Source organism: Sander vitreus, chromosome 4 (assembly GCF_031162955.1).
Source record: "Sander vitreus isolate 19-12246 chromosome 4, sanVit1, whole genome shotgun sequence".
NCBI classification, from domain to species: Eukaryota; Metazoa; Chordata; class Actinopteri; order Perciformes; family Percidae; genus Sander; species Sander vitreus.
Window position 1 is genome coordinate 22279136 of NC_135858.1, and position 24461 is coordinate 22303596.

At 40.2% G+C, this 24461-nt stretch overlaps 1 protein-coding gene across 4 annotated transcripts in view; it reads left to right on the forward strand.

Moving 5' to 3' along the window:
• Positions 1–19264, forward strand: part of slc12a5a (solute carrier family 12 member 5a) — a 180601-nt gene extending 161337 nt beyond the window's left edge. For 2 of the 4 annotated variants that reach the window (XM_078249032.1, XM_078249034.1), the window contains exons 7-25: positions 1810–2057; positions 3128–3339; positions 5474–5641; positions 6420–6518; positions 7897–7954; positions 8096–8270; positions 8383–8501; positions 8803–8901; positions 9004–9123; positions 10042–10146; positions 10443–10611; positions 11371–11566; positions 12104–12273; positions 12571–12702; positions 13752–13859; positions 14292–14417; positions 14933–15126; positions 15601–15734; positions 17779–19264. In XM_078249032.1, the coding sequence (XP_078105158.1) occupies positions 1810–2057; positions 3128–3339; positions 5474–5641; positions 6420–6518; positions 7897–7954; positions 8096–8270; positions 8383–8501; positions 8803–8901; positions 9004–9123; positions 10042–10146; positions 10443–10611; positions 11371–11566; positions 12104–12273; positions 12571–12702; positions 13752–13859; positions 14292–14417; positions 14933–15126; positions 15601–15734; positions 17779–17870 (2724 nt within the window). In that variant the 3' untranslated portion in view covers positions 17871–19264. Of the gene's footprint in view, positions 1–1809; positions 2058–3127; positions 3340–5473; positions 5642–6419; positions 6519–7896; positions 7955–8095; positions 8271–8382; positions 8502–8802; positions 8902–9003; positions 9124–10041; positions 10147–10442; positions 10612–11370; positions 11567–12103; positions 12274–12570; positions 12703–13751; positions 13860–14291; positions 14418–14899; positions 15127–15363; positions 15379–15600; positions 15735–17778 lie in introns of all 4 variants that reach the window. The other 2 variants (XM_078249033.1, XM_078249035.1) reach the window with 2 other exon arrangements.
• The last annotated feature ends 5197 nt before the right edge of the window (positions 19265–24461 follow it).

Consider the following 24461-nt stretch of genomic DNA (forward strand, 5'->3'; position numbering starts at 1 on the left):
ATGAGCATGGAGCCAAAATAAACAGCAGCACAAAAAACAATCACTGATGTCTACTGAGAATATGGGTAATCTTTCTTTCTTTATTTTATTTTATTTTCAATCTTCTCATTTAACTCTCACCAGAAAAGCTAATAAGCATCCTTCCCAAAATGTCAAGCTTTTCCTTTAACGTTTGTCATGATAAACCATAGATAATATATAATATAAATAGATTTTTCCAAAATGTAATTAAGAAGAATATAATCCAGGAAGAGTTGTTAATAATGTTGATAATTCCTGACAGCAGAATGCAGTGCAGCTTGAATGCTGCGGAGACTGACACGTCAGTGCAGTGCAATTAATGGTGAATTAGCGAATGTGAACTGTGTGCTCCCAATAATAAGGGAACCCAGCAGTGCATCACTAAAGTATGTGCCACATGCCTTTTATAAATAACGTTCTCCTTTAGTCTATTTTCCTCCTCAAAGCTCCTTTGAAGCTATTTTTGCTTGAGCTGTGTGTTCTTCAACGTGAGTTCTGATCAGTTAATGAAATGCAGGGATCTTTCATCTCAGTCTTCGTTCTTCTCCTCCACTACCTCCTCCTCTGACTTTTATTCTATACTCCTTCCAATGCAGTCCCCCATGCTGCATGGGCTATTGGGTAATTATGTAAATACTGCATTAGCGAGCGATCAACACACTGGCGGAGTAACAAGACAATTCCTTGAAACAGGTCTCATCACTTTGGTACACTGTTATCAGAATACCAGAGCTTGTGTGTGTGTTTTTTATTTGTATTCTTCTGTTATTCTCCTTCTGGATGCTTCTAATGGATATGCAGAGTTTGATCATGCCTGGGGGTTAATTCTGTCTTCTGGGTCAAAGCTGGCTTAGTTTCCATTGTAAAATAACAATCCCTGCAGAATTGTAAGAAGCGGATCTGGAGAAGGCTGATTTGAATATGTTTCATCCTTCCACCCAAGCCTAGAACACAAACTGATGCTACTATTTTAGGAAGCTGGAACAGTTCACAGTGAAGCAGGAGATTTGTTTGCCTAGTGATAATGCTGTTCTTAGCATCAAATCACTTTCTCCAGCCAAATGACCAAAATGAGCCCCGACTCCCTACTTCTTCTTCTTCTCAATTTTATTTTCCTCTTTATAGTGATTCAACTGTCTTGAGTGGAAACCAAATGGTTATTTGAATAAAAGAGAAATTCCCATGCTTATGTAACAGCTTCGGCATGAATCATCTAAAGCTGATGACAGATACTGACGGGCTAATTAGGGGTTTACCGTTTTATATATGATGGGACTATTCTTAGATCGTTAAAGTGTAATAACGGCAGTTAATTTGGAATATTAATACCATGCTTGAGTTCTCTAATTAAGCTGAATTAAAATAGAAGAGCAGTATTATATGTGCTGCTTCAAGCTCCAGTAGAGGACTGTTAATGTGTTTCCACACTTCACAGAGTTGTCCTCCTTGCTCACCTCACACTTTTCTCACCTCTCTTTTATTATATTTCACTTTTTACCCATGGTGACATTTTTTAAATTCAGCAGTAAACAGTGAGCTAGAGGAGCAGGCTTGTAAAAGATTTCAGGACCTGAAATCTGCCAGTTTACATCCCCAGACAGGCTAGGGAAGAGTGAGAAGGGAAAGTGGATGAGTAACACTCCCTAAACAACTACCACCAAGATGCCCTTTAGCAACAACAACATGATACAATGCGATTGTATGGAACTTTTATGAGAAAATTGCAGGTGTGATATCCCTTGTTATATACAGGGGGGGAGGAATAATAACATAACCCTTCTACTTCAGATCTACATAGCACCCAAAGCGGCCATCTTTCCCCTGGAGGGCCTGGAGGGTCCCGAAGCAGAGGCCGCCCTGCTGAACAACATGCGTGTGTACGGCACCATCCTGTTGACTTCTATGGCCACGGTGGTGTTTGTGGGCGTGAAGTACGTCAACAAGCTGGCCCTTGTGTTTCTGGCCTGCGTCATTCTCTCCATCCTAGCCGTCTACGCCGGGGTCATCAAGACTGGCATCGACGCTCCTGAATTCCCGTAAGCAGCGACAACCGAGACAGAAAACAGAACATAAGCACAGTTGCAAAATATAACCTTTACACAGAGAAACACACATGGGCACATGCAATACACGACTGATGTAGGAACACAAGCACACAACCCCTGCTAGGTTTGTGACAACATGTCACTACATTGATTTGATGCTAGAAAGCCATCTGCATTGATTTGAAAGCTTGGAAATGAATAAAGTATGGGTTTCGTTTTCATTCAAATACTCCGCCTGCTTTGACATGTTTCTGTATAGTTCAGATTACTTTACCGCATGTGTCAATAAAACTACCGTACGTTCTGACCAGGTCCGGAGACTTTTATACTTGTAGGTTAAAACTGAGCTGGACCTGCTACACACTGAAACATAGTCATTAAAATGCTGATTCATCACGTTCAACCCACTTTAGGGCATTTTTAGCTCAGACGTGTTTTGACCTGCAAAAAGAACTAAATCAAAGCTTCCTTGGGAGAATATTGTTTGAGGTTAAAGTCTTTAGTCTTTTTTTTTGCTATTTAAATGATTTTGGTTACTTTTTTCTGTAAAGCGGTTGCACCATGAGTAGTCTATATCCACGACGGGGATGTTGTGTTGGAATTTTAAACTCAGGTCCATTTAAGGGTAAATCCAGACAGCTAGCTAGACTATCTGTCCAATCTGAGTTTTCTGTTGTACGACTAAAACAATTTTTTAACGTACACACGTTCCACCAAAACAAATTCCTACCCGAGGCTATTTTGCAGCGGCCCGCGGCTTTTCACAGTGCTTAGCACCGCCCAAGACGATTGTGATTGGTTTAAAGAAATGCCAAAAAACCAGAGCACATTTTTCGCCCATCCCGGAATGCTGTGTGGACTAGCCAGACCCTCCTCCACAGGTCTGCGGAGGAATGTCTGGCAAAGCGAGACTATACCATGAGTGACCAAATTAATCAAATTGCTTGGAATCAGGTCAAATGACAGGCAGAATGTGGTATTTTGTAATTTAATATATTATTATTGTTATTGTATTACACAAGAAGTCAAAACAAATGTGTTGTGCTTTTTCTTCTTTCCAGCGTGTGTATCTTGGGCAACCGCACTTTGGTGTGGAAGTCCTTCGATGTGTGTGCCAAGACCGTTGAGACAGCTAATGGGACAGTCACCACCCAGCTGTGGCGCATGTTCTGTGACTCACCTTTCCTCAACGCTACCTGCGACAAGTACTTTACAGCCAACAATGTGTCTCAGATCCAGGGCATCCCAGGGGTCACCAGTGGAATCCTGGCAGGTTGGTTCATGTCGTTTGACATCTGCCTATATATACTTTTCATACAGTGAGCACACAAATACAAGGCCATGTCTTTCTGTCTCTTGTCTTAATATGTTTCTGAATCACAGATCATTAGTGGTGTCATTCTCTCCTCAAAGGTCAACGGTTTTGTTAAACTGCACATCTGTGCAACGCAGGTTATGCCTGAGTGATTCTCTGTTGTACAAACATCCGTCTCCAGTATGAGCGGCTGCAGAATTCTTTTAGGGGGCAGGGAGTAAGTAATGAAATTATTAAGGAAGGCTGTCAAGATATATTTTGTTCTAACCATTTACATGAATGTAATAAATACATTGACTTTGTTAAATTGGATTAGAATGTATTTTTACGTCTCATGTATAGAAAGAAGAATATAGAAACATATATTGCCATAAAAAGAGTTGACTGTCTTTCCAGGAAAATGTAGAAAATGCTGAACAGACCCTGACTACAGTAGCACTTACAGTGGTGCTCATAAGTTTATGAACCCATGCTAAAGTTGACTAAAAAGAGAAATAAAAAATCATCTTTTGGCAATTGATCGACGTTTTTTGGGGGAAAAATCCAACCTTTCAGTTAGCCTAATAGCTGGTTTGATTTGCATTGAGAGATAATCTTGCATCCTGATAAAGTTCCCTTGGCCTTTGTAATTAAAATAGCCCCACATCATCACATGCCCTTCACCATACTTAGAGATTGGTGAAGGGTATGTGATGATGTGGGGATATTTTAATTCCAAAGGCCAAGGGAACTTTATCAGGATGCATAGTATCCTGGATCCATGAAATAACTGGCCTTTAAAAATAAAATCTGCCTGCCTCTATGGGAATTTAACATAGGGGTGTACTGACTTATGCCCCCTGTATTTAAAGGAAGAACATTTATTTATTTACGATATATTATTCATTCACAAAGAAAGAAAATTGGTGTCCTTTAAGGTTGGATTTTTTTAAGGCATTACAGTAAGATTTTTTATTCCTCTTTTTAGTCAACTTTAGCATGGATTCATAAACTTATGAGCACCACTGTACATTTGTCAGCCCAAGACTACCTGAAACCTGAGGCTACAGAAAGCCCAGAGCTAGCTTAACCTCGCTTCTCTTTAGTAGTTATTACCGGGCTAACAGTAAGCCCTGTGTTAAGGGTCCACGTTTGAAAATCAGAGCCCGTATGGTGCCTGAAAAAGTATTCACCGGACTTGGAAGTTTTCATGTTTTATTGTTGTAACAAAAAGACCCTTTAATGTCACAGTTAGTCAGAGACTAAAACCAAATTGTCATCACCAGTTATAATTGTGTCCTATTAACATAATAATAATCAACCTAACCGCAGGTTATACTAGTGATCTGAATACCATGTTTTTGTTTTTGGGGCTAACCCTAAATGGTCACGGTTTAAGCACTAGGTTTAAAGGTGCAGTAGGTAAGCCTTATAAAACTAACTTTCTGTCATATTTGCTGAAACTGACCTTATGTTCCAGTAGAACTACATGAAGCAGGTAATTAAAAAAAAACAAATCCGGCTCCTTATGGCACCACCTACAACCTGTAGTGTGATTTGCAAAGATCCACAGCTCCCTGTTCAGATGCACCAATCAGGGCCAGGGGGGTTGTCTAACTGCGTGTCAATCACTGCTCATGCACACGCATTCATTCTCCCTTGTGGGGGGAGGGGCTTAGGAGACCGTTTTGGGCTTTAGCGGAAAGGGGGGAGGGACTGAGAAGTTGTCGATGTTCACATTTTTTGGCTAAGTCGTGGATCTTCACAATCCTACCTACGGCACCTTTAAGTGGGAGACAACATATCCCATATTTGAACTTGAATTTAAGCCCAGGCCTTTTGGAGCCTAAAATGCATTTATTTTTTGTTTATTGTAACACCAACGTAAGATAATTAAATGTAAATATGTAAAAGTAAAATGATTGACAACAGGATAGCTAAAGTAAACCAGATAATCTTAAATTTAGGTAAATCACATCTAAAAATATGTTAACTGCTTTGCAATCTCGAATGAGAGTATGTTTATGTCCTTTTTTTTTAAATCTTTTGTCTACATGAAACATTCACCCGATTCTCATGTCTATTCTTCCCTACATCCCTCTCCCCCATCCAGACAATCTGTTTGGGACCTACTATGAGAAGGGGGATCTGATTGCCAAAAAGTTCACAGAGTCAGCGGAAGACCAGGATGACCCTCTGACCAACGCCAACCGCTACGTGTTGGCCGACATCACCAGCTTCTTTACGTTGCTGGTCGGCATCTACTTCCCCTCTGTGACAGGTACATTTTTTTATTTTAAAACCATAGATGTATAATATTAATGGACAGAGCATGTGTGAAGTCACGTTGAGTTTGCCGTTACAGGCGCAGTCATCCTGGTTGCGGATGTGACGATTTTAGACGAGAGGGAGGAGTGAGAGAGGAGCCCTTACACTCTACGTTACGTTACACACTTTCACTGGCAATCACATCATAGCCACGCCCTAAAACACCCCCTGCTTTATCGCCGACTTTAAAATCAACGAGACCATAATTCAAAAATGAACATCATTTTGTGTTGTAGAAGACTTAAAACTAGCGATTGAGAGCATAAACTCATTATGAAAATTTTTACTAAGGTAATAAATCAAGTGAGAAGTGGGTCACTTTCTCATAGACTTCTACAGAAACCGACCTCCTTTTGCAACCTCACGTGTCGCCCCCTGCTGGAATTCAGATAGAATGCAGGTTTAAGGCACTTCTGCATTTTCAGCACTTCCGAACCGGATGCTTTGTCCATTAATATTAACAGTTTATGTTTAAAACTTGAGAGTGTGTGTGTGTGTGTGTGTGTGTGTGTGTGTGTGTGTGTGTGTGTGTGTGTGTGTGTGTGTGTGTAATTATTGGGACCTGTATTTCATTAATTACTTATTCATTCATTTGGTGGGGGAAGGGTTGTGTTGAAATTTCTGTGTTGTGCATGTATATGAATTCATTGTTATTCTGTTGCTTCTAACTGGCCCTGTTTTGTGTAAATCTCTTGATCTTGTTAATGTTTGCTTCTCGACTATCTGTTCAGGTATCATGGCTGGCTCCAACCGCTCCGGAGACCTGCGTGATGCCCAGAAGTCAATCCCCGTTGGAACCATTGCAGCTATCTGCACCACCTCTTTCGTCTGTATCCTCTCACTACTGCCCTCTGCAGGATAACAAGGGCCACTGCACAGACCGATTATTTTTCACACAAATTAAATATTTAAAATGATGCCAGTTTTTTTGTCAAATATTATATCAGTGGAATAGTGTATTTTAAAACCTGCCGATCAGCCCAGAGAAAACATCATAAATTAGATATACTTCCCAGGATTGTGTTACACAAATCCTAATTATGACCTTGTTTAGATTACATTAGATTCAACTGTATTGCCATTGCACAGAGTACAAGTACTGAGACAACAACTGTGACTAGAAGTGCACCAGAAGTGCAAAAAGCCGTAAAGTGCAGAGTATATAGAAAACATAGAATAAATAGAATGTGGAATAAATAGTAAGAAGTATGACTATGCTAAGATATGTACAGTATGGACAGAATGAAACATGTGCAGCAGTTACAGTAGGCATACTTATTCCAGCCAGATATCCACTCAAATTATATTTTAAACCCTGCGATGATATGTCAAACACCACTGGTCCAATGTTGACAGGACTTAAAGTGATGATGCACTGTGGGGCTTTGCTCTGCTGTAACAAAAACACACTGATTGGCCTGCAGGGAGCATCATAATAAAAGGTCAACATTTTAAACTGTGAAAGGCCATACATGCTACAATACCAGTCTGATTTTTGATTAGGGGTATTGCATTGTTTGTCTGATTGGTATGCCTGTATCATTCATGGAAGATGATGTTGACTCTCTTTTCTTAAATCATTGTGGCATGACTACTGAATCAGTTTGGTGTCACAGGTTCAATATGAGCAATCAGACTTCTGAGTCCTCCAACATGTTTGTATTTTATTGAATATTAAATTTCCTCTGCTGTAAAATTATTGAACAGATGTAAAACATGCTAGCACGGTTATGGCACATAGTAATGTAAAACAAAAGATTACTGAGCTTAAACCAAAAATGGTGTGTGAAACATGGCCTATTTACAGGCCTCTAACTCTGAAACAGCCATCTTGTACGTCTTCCAAGTATCTCAAAGTAATCAGCTTGGGGTCTAAAATTTGATTAGGACATCTAATCGCATCAGCAGTCTGCCTATGCAATCACAAGTTAATAAAGCAGAAGGAGGTTAGTTACAATGTTATTGATCTCTGATATATTATCTTAAACAAAATTGATTGATGTCTTTTCTCAGCAAACACAGTTGATTGGTTTATCAGATCATTAAGTGCATCTTCAAAGGGAAAGGTTTATGATTTTTATATTCATTTTCTGTGGTCTTATCTAAGGAACATTCATGCCAGCTAAACAAATATCAAATATCCACCATTTTAAAAACATGACACCTGTCTATGAAATACCTTTGTTTTCCTGATCCATAACTGCTCAGACATGTCCAGTGTGGTTCTGTTTGGTGCCTGCATCGAGGGTGTGGTCCTCAGGGACAAGTAAGTCCATCCTTGGTTAGCCGAGAGAAACAACCCCTGAAATGATTCCTTCCATAATATCCTTGCTGTTAATAATACAAAAAAGAAAAAGAGGTTTTGTGTGTTTTGAAATGGCAAGCAACCTTTTCCCATTTTGTTAAGGTTTGGAGAAGGAGTCCACGGGAATTTGGTGATTGGCACTTTGGCTTGGCCGTCACCATGGGTGATCGTGATTGGCTCCTTCTTCTCTACCTGCGGGGCGGGGCTGCAGAGTTTGACAGGAGCTCCTCGTCTCATGCAGGCAATCGCCAAGGACGGCATTGTGCCCGCCCTTCGGGTAAGTCTGTCGACTTTTTTTACTTTGTCATAATTTTCCCTTACTTTATAATAACGTTACTTTACATACAAAAAAACAGTGGTGTTAATATGTTTCTGCATTGTCCCTGCAGATATTTGGCCATGGAAAGGCCAATGGAGAACCAACATGGTCCCTGCTGCTGACAGCTTGTATCTGCGAGATCGGCATCCTCATTGCTTCCCTGGATGCAGTGGCTCCCATCCTCTCCATGTGAGAACTGAACTCTCTAATTTACTGCCATTTTTGAAAAACCAACTGTAGGAGATTTCAGAGCAGCCAGTCCCCTGCTATTCTTTAAACAATTTTGCAAATGCCAAATTTTATGGGCTCACGATTTAGCTCATCACACAAAAGGGCAGGCCGCTTTTCTGCTCTAGCAATATATCTAAAATACCAGTGAATGTTAAGACAACATACTCCTTGGACTGCAATCAGGGTGAAATCACTCTATTATGGCACAAAGGGCATACGAAGATCAGTGTTTTAAATAGAGTGTTTCTGTGTCCTGCAGGTTTTTCCTGATGTGCTACATGTTTGTGAACTTGGCCTGTGCTCTGCAGACACTGCTAAGGACTCCAAACTGGAGGCCCCGCTTCAAGTTCTACCACTGGTCAGTTCAGCAGCTACTGAGACAAATAGCAGCTGAATCTTGGTAATACATCTTAAATGTGTGTCTGTGGACATCTATCTTACTGTCTGTGTCTCTCTGCAGGGCTTTGTCCTTCCTGGGAATGAGCTTGTGTCTCACTCTGATGTTCCTCTGCTCCTGGTACTACGCCATCGTCGCCATGGTTATTGCCAGCTCTATCTACAAGTATATCGAGTTTGCAGGGTAAGTGGAGTGCAACCCCAGGAGAGATTGGATTCGCTGGCTGCCTTTGGGTTTTGCTGCTTGTGTGTGTGTGTGTGTGTGTGTGTGTGTGTGTGTGTGTGTGTGTGTGTGTGTGTGTGTGTGTGTGTGTGTGTGTGTGTGTGTGTGATACTGAGTTTTTGGTTTCTAACTCCAATATGTTTTGTTCAGGGCTTTAAAGGGAAATTAGTTCCACTTTTTGTTGGGGCTCCTGTCACTCATGTGAGGGGGGGCTGATGTCCTAGCAGACCACTTAGTATACTGTAAGAAACATGTAGCTACCATGTGTTATGCATAACTTCCTACTTATAATCATGGGTGGATTTTGAGACAACTGGCCAATGGGCACAGACATGTAAAATGCCCCCTCGCCCTTCCTGTATAGGAGTCCCAGACTTAAAAAGACGCAAAGCAATCACAAACGATGTGGCTGCATAGTAGTTTTGCATTTCTTTCAGTGATGTTTTGCAGATGAAGGTTCAAAAACTATAGCAGCCTTCCTGCCACAGCAGATCCACACTGAGACTCAGTCACTACTACACACTATACCAATATTATAGGAAACCAGCAAAAAAATCCTGAGAGGAGGGATCTGTTTTCTTAAAGTAGTGCCTGTGCGGCCCGCTCAGTAATCCATCCACACTTATAATGGAGTAGTACCAAGCCATGCACACTGAGTATTTAAGTGCTGTGATTCCCTGTGGTGAATGACATAATGTTAACTTGACATTTACCAGTGATGCCTAATCCTTAATCACACTGCATTATGTCAACTGTCGTCTAAAAGTTGTTTCACTGTGCTGACTGTATCACTGTCACTTTTTAAATTTAGAATGAAGCTGAAAGCTATTGTTCATGTTTTGATTGACGAATATTGATTGGCGCCTGTCCGTGTCACAGTGCGGAGAAAGAGTGGGGTGATGGGATACGAGGTCTGTCTCTGAGCGCTGCGCGTTACGCCCTCATGCGGCTGGAGGAAGGTCCACCGCACACCAAGAACTGGAGGTACACATTGTGTTGCTTTACCCTGGTTCTAATTAACATAGAAATTAACAAAATGTCTGTACATGTTCAGCCATTCTTTTACACACAGCTGTCAAAAAACAAAAAGTATTTGTGAATTCCTATTAACGCATCAACCTTGTATGCTGTTTTTCTTTGTCTCTCCTTCCCAACTAGGACTTGTACTTTACCCACTCGCCCATTTATTTCCTCACACCTTTATTTGATTCTTTATCGCTCTCCCTGCCCTGCATTTTTTTACCCTCGACTTTTTTCTGCTTTCTCTCCCCTCTCTTAAGGCCCCAGTTGCTGACGCTGGTTAGTACAGACGCAGAGCAAAACGTGGAGCAGCCTCGTCTGCTCTCTCTGACCAACCAGCTGAAGGCAGGCAAAGGTCTGACCATTGTTGGAACAGCTCTAGAGGGCACCTACCTGGAGAACAGCGAGCAGAGCCAGCGTGCAGAGAAGGTAGGGAGCCCTAACATTTAAAAAAACACAAACATAAGATAATGCATAAAAATCCAGATGATAAAAAAAGAAAAAAATATGTCAGATTCTGTTCTTCTGTGGAAGAACATTTATTTCATTCGTAGCTAGTTGCCACAGAGATATACTTGAACAAAACTTATACTTATCACGGTCAAAAGACAATGTTTATTTTAAAATCTGGGATATTTGAAACAGACATGGCTGTCACCTTGATCAGGGGATTTGTCTAACCTGGCATTCCCTATGTTCTGTTTAGTGTACACATGTGTATATATGGGTATTTATATATATGTGCATGTGTGTACCTACTAATATTCATGTCTCTTTTTATAATAGTCCTGTTTTTTGTTGTTGTTGTTGTTGTTCATTACTTTATTTTATTTAACAATGGGACTTACCTACAGTCACCACTGGAACTGGAAATCTATCTAAAATGATGTCATACAAAAAATGTATTCATGTTTCTCAGTGATTAGGCAGGATGTAAATAGTAGTGATCAAAGGGTAAGGGAAGGCAGTGATCAGACACAACGCAATTACAAATGAAAAACGAAAGGACAGGAAGGAGGGACCATTTGCATTCAAGCCAGAAAAGACACACATGGCACATAGTTGATCAAGGGGCCAAGCCAGTAGGGGCTGAAACTGGTCCCACATCTCACTATTATTACATTATCAAATCTGCACAACCCCCCAAAAAAAGAAGTTATTCTTATTCTTCGTCTTCGGCTTTTTTAGGCGCTGCGCAAACTGATGGAGACTGAGAAGGTGAAGGGCTTCTGTCAAGTGACCGTGTCCTCAAACCTGCGTGATGCCACCTCCCACCTCCTCCAGGCCAGTGGGCTAGGAGGCCTGAAACATAACGCTGTGCTGGTATCCTGGCCACGCAACTGGAGGCAGGGAGACGAGCACCAGACCTGGAGAAACTTTGTTGGTGGGTCCCTGGGAAAGCAAATAAACCAATAATCCCATCCAAAAGCTTTGGTTCTGCCTAAGGCAGATTTTGGGGTAGTGTTGGAGTGGTGCACTTCTCTAAGCACTAACTGCAGGCTTTTTATCTCCAGCATCGCTGCTGAAGCATCTCAGCAGGACAAAATCCCTACCGGCTCCAGCTTTTCAGCAGCTCATCCTGCTACTTAACCTCTCTGTTGACAAGTGACACAAAAATCAGTACAGCATGAAAGAAAAGAATGAATATTTGCCGATGGACAACAGAATTACTCATGCAAAACGATGCAGTAACAGAAACATGCCAGTTCAGATCATTAACATGTATTATAATCATAGCTGATCAATGTCAAAGCTCCCCATTAAGCTCAACCACAGCCAATTAGCTACATCAAGAAAGCCATGCAAACGAAATCCGAAAGAATATGAATAAATCCTGTCATGATAGTTTCTACAATGAAGACAATTTGTAGAAGTAGTAATCGCTAACACCTCTGCCTCTCTGTATGTGTGTGTTCTGCAGAGTTGGTCAGAGAAACCACCGCCGCTCACCTGGCTCTGCTTGTCCCGAAGAACATCTCGGCCTTCCCGTCCAATGGAGAGCGCTTCACTGAGGGTCACATTGACGTGTGGTGGATTGTCCATGATGGAGGCATGCTGATGCTGCTGCCCTTCCTTCTCCGCCAGCACAAGGTACGGCGCAACAGTTATTACTTAAAAAAAAACAAAACATTTCAAGTACACTAAGGTAAAACAAGAAATTAAGCAAAGCATGGTCTAGATTCAGCTTTCATAATATTTTCTGTAATGTTCTTTTAAGACGTTCATTCTGCAGTTTTAATACTCTGAGATGCAGCTCAGAAATACTTTCTGTAGTAGAATTCTGTAGCGGGTTTTCATAATTCTAAACCAGTAGATTTGCCAAAACCATCGTAAAGTAGTCACAGAACAATTCCGTGAGGATATGTCAGCAGTGTTTTTGCTGCTCAGGTTTGGAGGAAGTGCAAGATGCGCATCTTCACTGTGGCCCAGTTGGACGACAACAGCATCCAGATGAAAAAAGACCTGACCACATTCCTCTATCATCTCCGTATTGACGCCATGGTGGAAGTTGTAGAAATGGTGAGTTTTCTCAAGACTAGACTGACTTTTTATATATCTGTGACCACTTATGTCAGAATATAACAGTGCATCTATAAGCACTTTAATCTCAGTGGAACTGGTTACATAATTAGAGAACCCAGCGATGCCTCAGGCTTGGCCAGTTGCTCCAGTAAACACGACTAGTATTGTGCGCAGGCGGAAGCATGACTGCCCTGGCCACTGCACTGTAAATAAATGTAAACCTGCTGCTTGGTGCGAGATACAGCATGAAATACTGTGTGTGTGTGTGTGTGTGTGTGTGTGTGTGTGTGTGTGTGTGCGTGTGTGCGTGACACTGAGTTTTCAGTTTCTAACTCCAATATTTTTTTATGGGCTTTAAAGGGAAATTAGTGTGTGTGTGTGTGTGTGTGTGTGTGTGTGTGTGTGTGTGTGTGTGTGTGTGTGTGTGTGTGTGTGTGTGTGTGTGTGTGTTAAGGCATCAGTATTCTACAGCAAAGTCCTCTCCCCTCATCTTACCTATATTAGAATTGGGGTGAATGCGTCCGCCATTTTTTAAATCTTTTTAAAACCATTATTCAGACATTCACGCCCATTTGATGAAGCAATAGGTATGCGGAGGTGGGAAAGGAATTCATTTTCTCTTTCAAGCTCTTTTTTTTTTTTCTTCATTCTTCGCACTATTACTTTTGTCACGTTTTTGTGTGTACAACCCAGTGCAACACCATGAATGCCTTTGAGGAAAGATTGTCCGAACGTGTGTGCTGATTTGACAATTTGTATGATTCACCATGTCTCACTCCTCTCTAGAAAGGCACGCTTTTCACCCTGCCTCCAGGTGCGGCCATTCAGAACAGATATAACCACATTTGCTTTGAGACGTGGTCGGTGGACCCGTCATTTCAACCAGTTTATGCTTGTGTTGCTAGCATATCTCTTCCAGGATTCAGCAGGAATAAAGACAGCATCACACATGAGGGATTTGGCTATGAATATTCTGTTAAATGGATGTGAAAAGCACAAAAAAACAATTATTGAGGAAAATAAACCATTCATTTCTTTCACCTTAGCATGACAGTGACATCTCAGCCTACACTTATGAGAAGACCCTGGTGATGGAACAACGGTCCCAGATGCTTAAACAGATCAACCTGAGCAAGACTGAGCGTGAGAGAGAGGTAAGAAAGTTTGCTTATGTCAAAGTTTTGTTGTTTTGAAAGATGCACACATAAACTTGACATGACTTGACAGGCCGACTTGGCATGGCTTGGCATGATTCGACTTGATTTGACACGTAAGCCCTCTGGACGAAAGCATATCTACGGTTAAATCGGAGCAGTGGGACACCATATTTACCCTTTCTATCAGCGTTGACTACAGCCACAGCAGCAACTGCTTTGCTTTTGTGAATCGCAGCATGATGGTGTTTTGACAGATATTGAAAATAAAAGATGTTGATGTCAGTGTTATACTATTATTAGCTCCTCCAAGTTCTTTGTTGAACTTTAAGATTGCCTGGTTCTCCACATCAATACATTTGCAATGAAATTATCCTCAAATCTCCACTCATATGACTCTTACCTTGCTTTGCTTCATCTGTATCTTCACAGATCCAGAGTATCACTGATTCATCCCGCGGGTCAATCCGCCGTAAGAACCCGGCCGCCGTGACCACCCAGCTGAGTGTGACCGAGGACCCGCCAGCAGCCAGCAAGGAGGAGAAGCCTGAGGAAGAGGTAGAGCACAGCTGACCCCAGTTTGAAGTGTAAAGATTATTTGTGTGCTCACATGTAGGTGATATAACTCAGCAGATTGAGCGGGGGGATAAAACCAGGCACTCGTGGGGGGGGGGTTGTGATTTGTTTTTCTTCTCTCTTCTACACAGTAAATGACAACTAACAATAAAAGTGTGTCATAATAGAAATACTACAACTCTATAATTTTAAGGAATAGTTCGACATTTTGGGAAATATACTACAGAAGGTATAGTATTCCGTTGAACTGATTGAGTCAAACCACATAATATGCAGACTAAACAAAGTAATGCTCCTTAATCACACTTCTCTTCCCTCTCCCTCTCTCAAACACTGTGGCTCTGTGACTTTGACCTGCATTCCTCTAAATCCACCTCAACCGCGCCTCTTTCAACCTTCAATGTAATGTACATGTACATGTAAATCCACATCCGTCCTCTCCTCCTCTCGTCTCATAGTCAAAGTCGGCCTCTTCCCCTGTGTCCCCCCCTGCCCAGGTCCAGCTCATCCACGACAACACCACCCCAACCAGCCCCGCAACCCCGGCCACCCCGCTGACCCCCGCAGAGGAGGCCAAGAGCCCCGGGGAGCAGATCCAGATGACCTGGACTGAGAAGTGTGACGGTGAGCCGGCCAAACCGCCTGGCGCAGCCACACCAGAGGGCATCAAAGACATCTTCAACATGAAGCCGTGAGTGCTTTAAAATGCTCATTGAACCTGTTGTAAAGGTGAAGTACCTTCTTGTTCATGACCAAAAGAGCCTTGAGTCTTATTTTTTTCTGTATAATGTACCACCAAAGAGGTCTGCCAGAGTGCTGTGGAAGGATTTATAAGGTTGTTTTTTTAGCAGAGCTTGGATTGGGTACACTAAACAACTTCCCATCTTAGTACTGATAATCATGTGTTTCTCTTCTTGCCATGCTGCAGCGAGTGGGAGAACCTGTAAGTATTGAACTCCCTATCAACCTAATTCAGTCCATTCACATCTCATACTGACATCGTTGGCCACATGAGCAGATGAAGATGGAATACTTGTAGTGTGAATGAGCATCTGTCACCTCGACCAGCTCAGTATCACAGAATCCTTCGTAACATGCTCTGAAATATCACTTGATCAGCGTAAAACAGTTTGACCTTATTCTCTGTTGCTTTATCTTCACTCAGGAACCAGTCCAATGTGCGGCGTATGCACACAGCGCTCCGGCTGAATGAAGTCATCATCAAAAAGTCCTCAGAGGCCAAGCTAGTTCTCCTCAACATGCCCGGGCCACCCAAGAACAGGACAGGTGACGAAAACTGTATCCTTTACTCAGACAGAAGAAGGTTTACTAGGAGGAGTTACTAATAGAGATAGAGCTGCGTCCCTTTCAAAACACAAGAAGTAGTAGTAGTAGTGGTCAGAATGCAAGTGACTCAACAGTAATGGAAGCGTTTTCATTACTGTTGAGTCACTTGCATTCTGACTAGTGTTTATGTCCCAGGAATTAACTTTCAAATATCACGATGCCACACAGGCAGCTCGAGATAGCTCAGAGTTTGGGGGGAGGGGCCTAAAAAAAAGAATTAAAAAAAAAAAAGACTGGAGGCTTAAAGTGCAGTCAAGGGAATCTGTATTAGTGGATGTTTTTTTATCTGAAAACTATCCTCAGGACTTTCAAGAAATGAGGGAAGCTCAAACACACTGGGGGGAAAAACCATCACCCTGTAACAAGGAAAAAGCAAACATTTATGTCACTAATATGAAGGATTCATATAGAAGACTTTTAGATCAAAGTTATTTTTTCCCATTTTTGCACTTTAAATATAATGAACAGATTTGTTTGTAAATTGACATTCAGGTGGTGTGAAAAACATCGAAACTTTTAGTGGCACTCTACAGATACAATCAAAATCAGTTTAAGCCTTGAGGCACTTTCCTACTTCAGGAATAAACCTGTATTTTGTGTTATAAGCAATACATGGTAAGTTAATTTACTTGGTTTCAGGAATAAAAAAAATATCACTGTCATTTGTGATCATGAAATGTGTGTGATATGGCAGTGGAGGCAAATAACTAATTAGGATTTATAAGCAGACAGTGTCATTGCAGGCAGAAGGTACACCTTTGAAATAACATTTGGAGGTGATATTTTAGTTTTAATTATTCTTTTGGCACACTGCATTTCAATTGAAATAGATTTTTTGTCAGTTACAGTTCAGTAAAACTAATTATGAAATATGTTTGATGTTGAACAACTCACCAAGATGAGCTTCCGACTCAACGGATACTTCATGATCTCAGGTGGAAGGATCAAATCCTACTTCTGTCTTGAGAGTTTTTCATTTTCAGTCTGTTGCATTTTTCAATGTGAACCTTCACAAATACCTCAGCAGGATAAGGTGTTCAAGATTTAATGAAGATTTGAGGTTCAGGGTTCGATTCTCTTAAAGGAGCAGTGAATTTTAAGGTGTATCACTGAAAGTGAAGAAGTCTAATACACATTGAAACATGGGTGAAGTGTGTTGGATCAGATAGCTCAGAGTGATAGAACGCTGGTTTGAACAACCAAACTGATTGTGGGCTCAAATGTTATGAGGTGCAAACTATACTACTACAGCATGCTAAACCACGACAATGATTATACTATGACTTATAATTTTTTTTCGACATACTATACTGTCTTTATATATTTTTTCGACAAACTATACTATGGCTTTTTATTAGATTTTTTCGACACTATACTGTGACTTTCTTCGACTTTTTTCAACATACTATACTATGACTTTTTTTGACATACTATATTGTGACTTTTTATTTGACATACTATATGACTTTTTTGTTGATTTTTTTGACATATTATAGCATGACTTTTTTCGACATACTATATACTATGACTGTTTTACAATTTTTTTCTACATCTTATACTATGACTTTTACTTTTTTCAACATACTGTTACTTTTTATTTGACGTTTTCTATACTATGACATATCATTTTTACGACATACTATTCTATGACTTTTTAAAAAATACTATAATATGACTTTTTATGACGTTTTTTTTCTACAGGTAAATGCAAACAGTGCGTCTTAAAGCAATATTTTGACATTTTGGACAATACGCTAATTGGCTTTCTTGCAGACAGATGAGAAGATCCATACAACTTATATCAGGAAGTGGCTGCTCCTGGTCAAGAAATAGTTTGGCATATAACCTCCCAGTCACATGTTTTTCCCAAAATGCTGAACTATTGATTTAAGTATTTTGTTTTGTAAAACCCAGTATTAGTGCCTGCAGTATATTATATATGTATACAGGTATATTGTACATGTTTCTTCTAGTTTCTTTAACACTTCTCTCCAAGACATGGAGTTCCTCGAGGTCCTCACTGACGGTCTCAACCGGGTCCTCCTGGTCCGCGGAGGCGGCCGCGAGGTTATCACCATCTACTCCTGAAAGAGCAGCCCCCTCCCATGCCCCTCCCTCAGCCCTGTCCCTGTGTCAACCTTACTCCCACACTCTCATCAACGCTGCTTCATCATTATGTTTTCTCTCACCGCTTATTTCTGCAAGATAGTCCTCTCGCACCCAACCAACCACCTAGCTCAGCTTCAGCACCTCTCCCTCCGCTCCATCCCCAGAAAACCGATGAGCACTATCACACGCTCAGCAACTATAACTACTGTCAGCTCTAGACTCATTTAGACGCTATCTAGATTCGTTCTTGAAGAGACTTCTTTTCCTCGCTAGTCTTCGATCTACTGTAATAACCTGCATTGAGTCGGAGTCACTCTGCAAGGAGGAGGTGGTGGTGTTGGGTGTGGGTTGTTAAGCCGATGTGTGAGCGCACATGCATGTTTGTGTCCGTCTTTGTTTAAACTTTTGCATTCCTTATTGTTGGGTTATTTTTATTTTATTTTTTATTTTTTTCAAATATAAGCGTGGCATAACAGCAGCAGCTTCTGCTTGAAAAGGAAAACAAGAGCCTAACTGAAATGAGCTCAATGTAGGATTGTCTGTTTAGTTCCGTTGTGGTGATCGCACACCTCCCACAGCGCTCCAGCCTGTTGTCTTCAATGTGCTTTATCTTTCAAGAGACAAGGCAAAAAGACACTGCTACCCACGGTCAGGACCACCAGCTGGAAGGAGAACAGAGTCCTTAAGTATGAACTGTGAAATTCACATTGGTTTTCGAAGAAGACTGAAAAGGCATGTGGATCAAACCTTCAGTATTATCTTTAACCTGATTACTCCTTAGCATGGCGTCCTTATAACTGTGCGGGTGTTTCTACTCCACTTGTTGTGTTACCGCCATCACTGTCTTTCTACCTGTCCTCCTTTCAACTGATTTCTTAGTGGCTGTTCATCCCCTTGGCCACTGTTAGTGCCAAAAAAAAATACAACAAGGCTAGCTTAGTTTGTAGAGATTGACACGTAATTAAAACTGTGAATAGTGCGTTTCCTACCACAAGGCTGGTGTAACAGTGGGGAGACAGTACAAACCCCCCCGAGGAGATTGTCATTGCCAGCACCCCTCAACTCTCGTGTGGATCACTGTAAATAATGTACAAGCTCTGACGCGTTGTTCAGTATGAGTGTAGTATTTTTGTGACATACTAAAAAGCTTTTAGTGGAGAGAAAACATTCCTTCGCTGAGAGGGACAGCTCAAAAACGCTGTTTTCAACGTTTATTTATCTATTTATTTATTTATTTATTTATTGGATGGCATAGGCTCCTGTCACTATGGTAACCGTCATTGTAACCTCGACAAGCACTGCACCTGCACTGTCCGCCACTGTGCAACAAAGTGAAACTTTGATGAATTCATCAAATTCATTAAATAAAAATAAAAAACAGAACACTAAATGTTATTTTTTCATCTAGAGAACAAATATGTATTTATGTTTATAGACAAAACTTACACATATTGATGAAATAGTTTTATGTCATTTTGATTGTCACTCAAAGATATATTGTTGTTTTTGCCTAATTTAGATTACATTAAATGTGCCATATCAAAGTATTTTTCAAAGAGAAATAGTGAACAAAAATTCTATTGAATTAGAGGGAACAAAGTGTGCTAAAAAAAAAAGAAGGAAAACTGAGGTGTCTACATGAAACTAGTACGGTAATCATGACACCGTAGTTGGAAAGTCACCCTATAGACGATAAAAGAATAGATGTTCGGACACTCACAGTAGAAGCCGGTATATCAGCTGTTACAGAGGTGAGACTTTGAACATCTATCGATTGATTATTTAAAGGGTCAAGTCTAAATGAATGGAGAGGACAATGGCTTCTGTAGCTAGGAAACTCACGTTGTCCACAAGACTGAACTCTATGCAGTAGACTCTCCAGTGAGATTTTATATCCTCTAGATTGGTTAAGATTTGAGCCTGACTGAATGACTGGTAAGCAAATCATATTTAGGTTAAAAAAAAAAGTGCATCTTGGAAGGAATGTGCAATAGTTGAAATCTGGACTCATGTGATCATCTTATTTATTTTTTTACACATATATTTTGTATATGTAGATTTCGTAAGTCTTTAAAAGAAAATCCAGAATCATCTCACTTTGACCAAGGACAGCTGTCACTTTAATTTATTTCTGTTTGTTTTTTTCTGGAAGAAACTGTTTTTGGTCATTTGCACTTGTAGTAGAAATATGAATATAAATAAATACGTATATATATACAGTATATACAATATAGGGAAGCAAAACAAATTAGTTTCTAGAACTATTTACAAACAGTATTTAATGTTTTTAGTGTTGCTTGAATGTCGGACCATATGTTGTGAATGCTGCTAGTATCAATAGATTTATTTGTACTGTAAATAGAGATGACTAAGCAACATTAAAGATGAAGTGAAAAAGGGTAAAGACATACATATCAGTGGTGGTGGTTGTTGTTTATCAAGACGAGGCTGTACCTGTAAACATTTGGCCTGAGATCTCTGGACAGCTTTAGCTTTCTGTTTTTATTACAAAACTATACTGAATACCTTGATGCAATATTACACAACTGAGGGCAAATCCCCCACCCGTTTATTCTCTTTAAAAAAAATAATTAAAAAAGCTCTCGATTATTATCATGTTTAATCCCATAAGTAAAGTAAACCAATTTTAACCTACCAGATTATTAATTTACGTACTTTATCACCAAAATGTTTAAATATAAATATTTATCTGCTAAACGTTACTGTTTGCAAATTTTTAACACACCTACCTTTGACACCTGTGATACTTAAGAAGCAGCCACTCCTAGTTTTTGAAGATTTTAGGGTGCCAAGTCATGAAAATTTTCTTTAATATGCTTGTCACACTTAACTCTGACAAAGGGGTTGTTTAACGCTCGCATCAGTTTTTGAAGAACATGGCTATTTTGGGATTGTCTCCACAACATTGCCTGCATCAACTGAGCCTTTTAAAATGTATTCAAAAGAAAAGATATCTGATGTTTATTGGAGAAGTTTATTGGAAATGAATTTATTTATTGAATTATAAATGTTTTATAATTGCTGTTTGCATGGTACTATGTGGCAATATTTGTTTTAGTGGTTTCTATAGTGATGACTTACATGTTCAAGGTGCAGAGTGGGGTGAAATGTTGTCAAATGTTCTCACCTCTTATCAACTCTGGAGTGTTTGCCGCTCAGCCGGCGACAAGGCTAGAAACCTTGCAAACAAGTCTTTTGCAAAAAATAAGAAAAGTATGAGTTCACTATATCGTTACTTGTTATATTTCAATCTTGCTCAAATAGTCTTATGTAACACAATAGGAGATTTTGAGTTTGCGAATGGATGAGCTGTAGAAATGGTCATTTCACCTTTGTAAATATAGATCACTTAAGTCAGAGACACTATAACCTACTAGTGTTGTCTTTTGTTGTACACTGTTCTATCACTGTGGACAAAGTCTTAGAGTTTTGTAAGATTATGTGCAATATTGTTCTCACATTGGTAAGTTTTTACATTTTGTCACAGTTATGTTATTTATTTTCTAGAAACAACTCGAGGTGTCACTTTATTTCATGAGAATGTTTGTCACCAGGTGTTACAGACAATAAAGGTCTACAGTGTTCATCCCAAATGTGGCTGAGACAGCAAAGCACTTTACACTGAGGGGGTACTCTGTGACAGGATCAGTCTGCAGGAGTGGGGGGGGGGGGTCCTAACAAGAGCCAGCCTGCTCTGTACAGACTCTATCCCACAGTGATCTCTGGTGGCACACAAGTGTATTACAGCCAGCCATGGAGGTCTGACAGCTCAGACTACAAAATAGAATTAATTCCCATCATGTTTAAGCAGTTTTCGAAACTGCAATAATCCAGAGACCTACCTGCTGATTTTGTTTACATCTTATCTTTTCAGCATTCTCTTGGACATTTTAGCATGCATCACATTCTTTCCTTTCTCTTGCCAAACTTCTTTAAAGAATAATAGTAACTGTTAAATTTATAGTGCTTGTCACTCAATCTGTGAGGTGAGCCTTCCCAGAATCCCTCCTCCACACCCCCAACCCCCTCTCCTCACCCCATCTGCCCCAAATCCCTGGCCTCCCCTATCCCAGCCACTAAATCCACCCCAGCTCTGTATTTTAAATGTGATTGCAGTATAATTCTGAAAAATGATCAAAGAATATAAAACTTGCGCTTCCAATTCTGGCACCGGCTCTGCTTGGATGACACAAAGTACATAGTCGACTTAGAAACCAGCACGCCCCCTCTCCCCACAACTGATCCATGATTTAGATCAGATCCTTCGCCTGCACAACTGTAGCATGAGACAAACTTGCCGGTGATCATTACTCAGTCTCCATCCTTAAATGGATATTAAGGGCTCTGAAACACATCTGTTACCGGGTTGAGGAGGCTGTCCTGTTAAGACACCAACAGAGAAAATATCAAACAAGTCCCAGATTACGGCAGAGAGTGCACACAGTCTGTAGCTCAGATAAGATCGTACCCTTTAGTATATTTTCACAGAAGCAGCAGACAGATGTGCCTGATGTTGGAGGCAAAGCTGCACTTACATTACTCACAGTCGACCTCTCTGGGAGCTAAAGAGAAGAACTCAAGTGGCTATCCACGCAGTGCAAGCAGAGCCAGGTCCCAGTCATGTTGTGTAACTCAGTGCATGCATGCAATTACCCTGAACAAGGTGTATTGAAAATATATTAGGTGTTTGTGGTATAAAAGTATTTTGTTTATATCAGTTGGGAACTTTTCTTTCTAGTAGTATGTTTTTTTTTCTCTTTCCTTAGGACTGGCCAATAATTGTATCCAAGATGACTATTATTATAGTACAAGATTCTATTTTTATGGTAGATTTATTGACAAGGTCTTCTTATTGTGTCAAATATTATCTGGAGATAAACTGATTACCAAAGTATATTTCAGTTAACTACATAAATGATGGTGTGCAAATGTGTGCTCCCGTGAATTAGACGCAGACAATTAAATACTGTTTACTATTTTACAACATTTTGTAACAATTATCATTAATAGATTTAAAAAATAAAAAAGTTTGTGTCAATAGGGTAAAACTACGAAAGTGCCAAAGTAGTAGGGGAAGCCTGCAAATCCACAATTTGGTGGAAGTTGCATGCCTGTCCAAAACTGTTCATTTACCCATTTTTCAGTAAATAACTGGGGTTAGACTATATCCAGTCAATTATATTCAGTCAATGTATTAAGTACCAAGGTTACCAATCACCAAAACTGGTCAGTCATGTCGACATCCAGACCTTTAAAGAAAAAAGTTCTCAGCACATAGACTGGAAACGGGGAAACTGTCCAACTGTTACAAAATCCACCTAGGAGCATCTCTAAAGCTCATTTAACTCCTTGTATCGGGTTTGTTAAATCCATTCAAAACCAAAGTATAAAAAATTATACAAATTTATATATATATATATATATATATATATATACACACACACACACATACATTTCACTAGAATTGTATCTTGTATGATTTCATGTGACAAAAATTTATTGGCCGTTTAACTACTAGATTTTATCTTCAGGTTACTGGTCCCAACTGGAAATAGTAGGGTCCATAACCTCATAAAACCGTTTTTGTATGGTTTAACCCTTGTGTTGTCCTTCGGGTCCCCAGGACCCATTCAGTTTGACGTTTTTGCATTGGCCTGGCGTTGAGCTTTGGGTCCCCCGGTGACCGTGTACTATGTGATGTCATTTCACGTGAACTGGTACGGGGGGGTCCCAGAGACCCGTGCTGCGATCGAACGCGTTTGGACAGGTTAATACAAAATGTAAATAAACGAACCAAGTCCCCATGACACGAAGGACAATACAAGGGTTAAACGTGTTAGTTACTGAGCTTTGGATTGTGTTATCTTTGGACAGAGCCATTATCCAGTCTGTGTGCTTCATTTCATGAGTGGTATCGATTTTCTCATTTTACTTTTGGGAACAAGCCATTTCCCGAAATTAATTTTCCTTTAATACTTTATGGCCTTTGACAAATACAGTATTTCATTTAATAACCATACATCTCTACAGAGGACTCTCGTCACTGTCCAGGTTTGTTTTTAATTCACTGGAGTTGAGGGAAACATTTTGTATGGATGCTTGACAAATGTAATGGATGTATAGATGATATACAGCATACACACAAAGACACACCCGTTTTGAATTTCGGTAATATGAAAGTGTTTTTCATTCAGAACCATTCATTACTATACCTTGATACTGTACCTGGTCTTATGGTAAAGCCGTAGTGTGTTCCTTTCAGTTCTGTGGGAGTGTGTATGTGTGTACATGTAACTGCTGGGGGCGGGCTGGGAGGGGGCTACATGTAAATAAATCAAATACAGTTAGTGTGGAGGTGTTTTTTTTGTGTCAGTGTAAGTTAAATATTAAAAAAAATGTAAAAAAAAAAATAAAATAATGTATTCTCTATTGTGTTTCATGGTACATAAAAAAGGAGGAAAAAGTAGTTTTATCTTACATTTCAAAATGCTTATATCTCTATGGCTTCTGGCGATACCCGTTCCATTTTATAGATTTGTCAGCACAAAA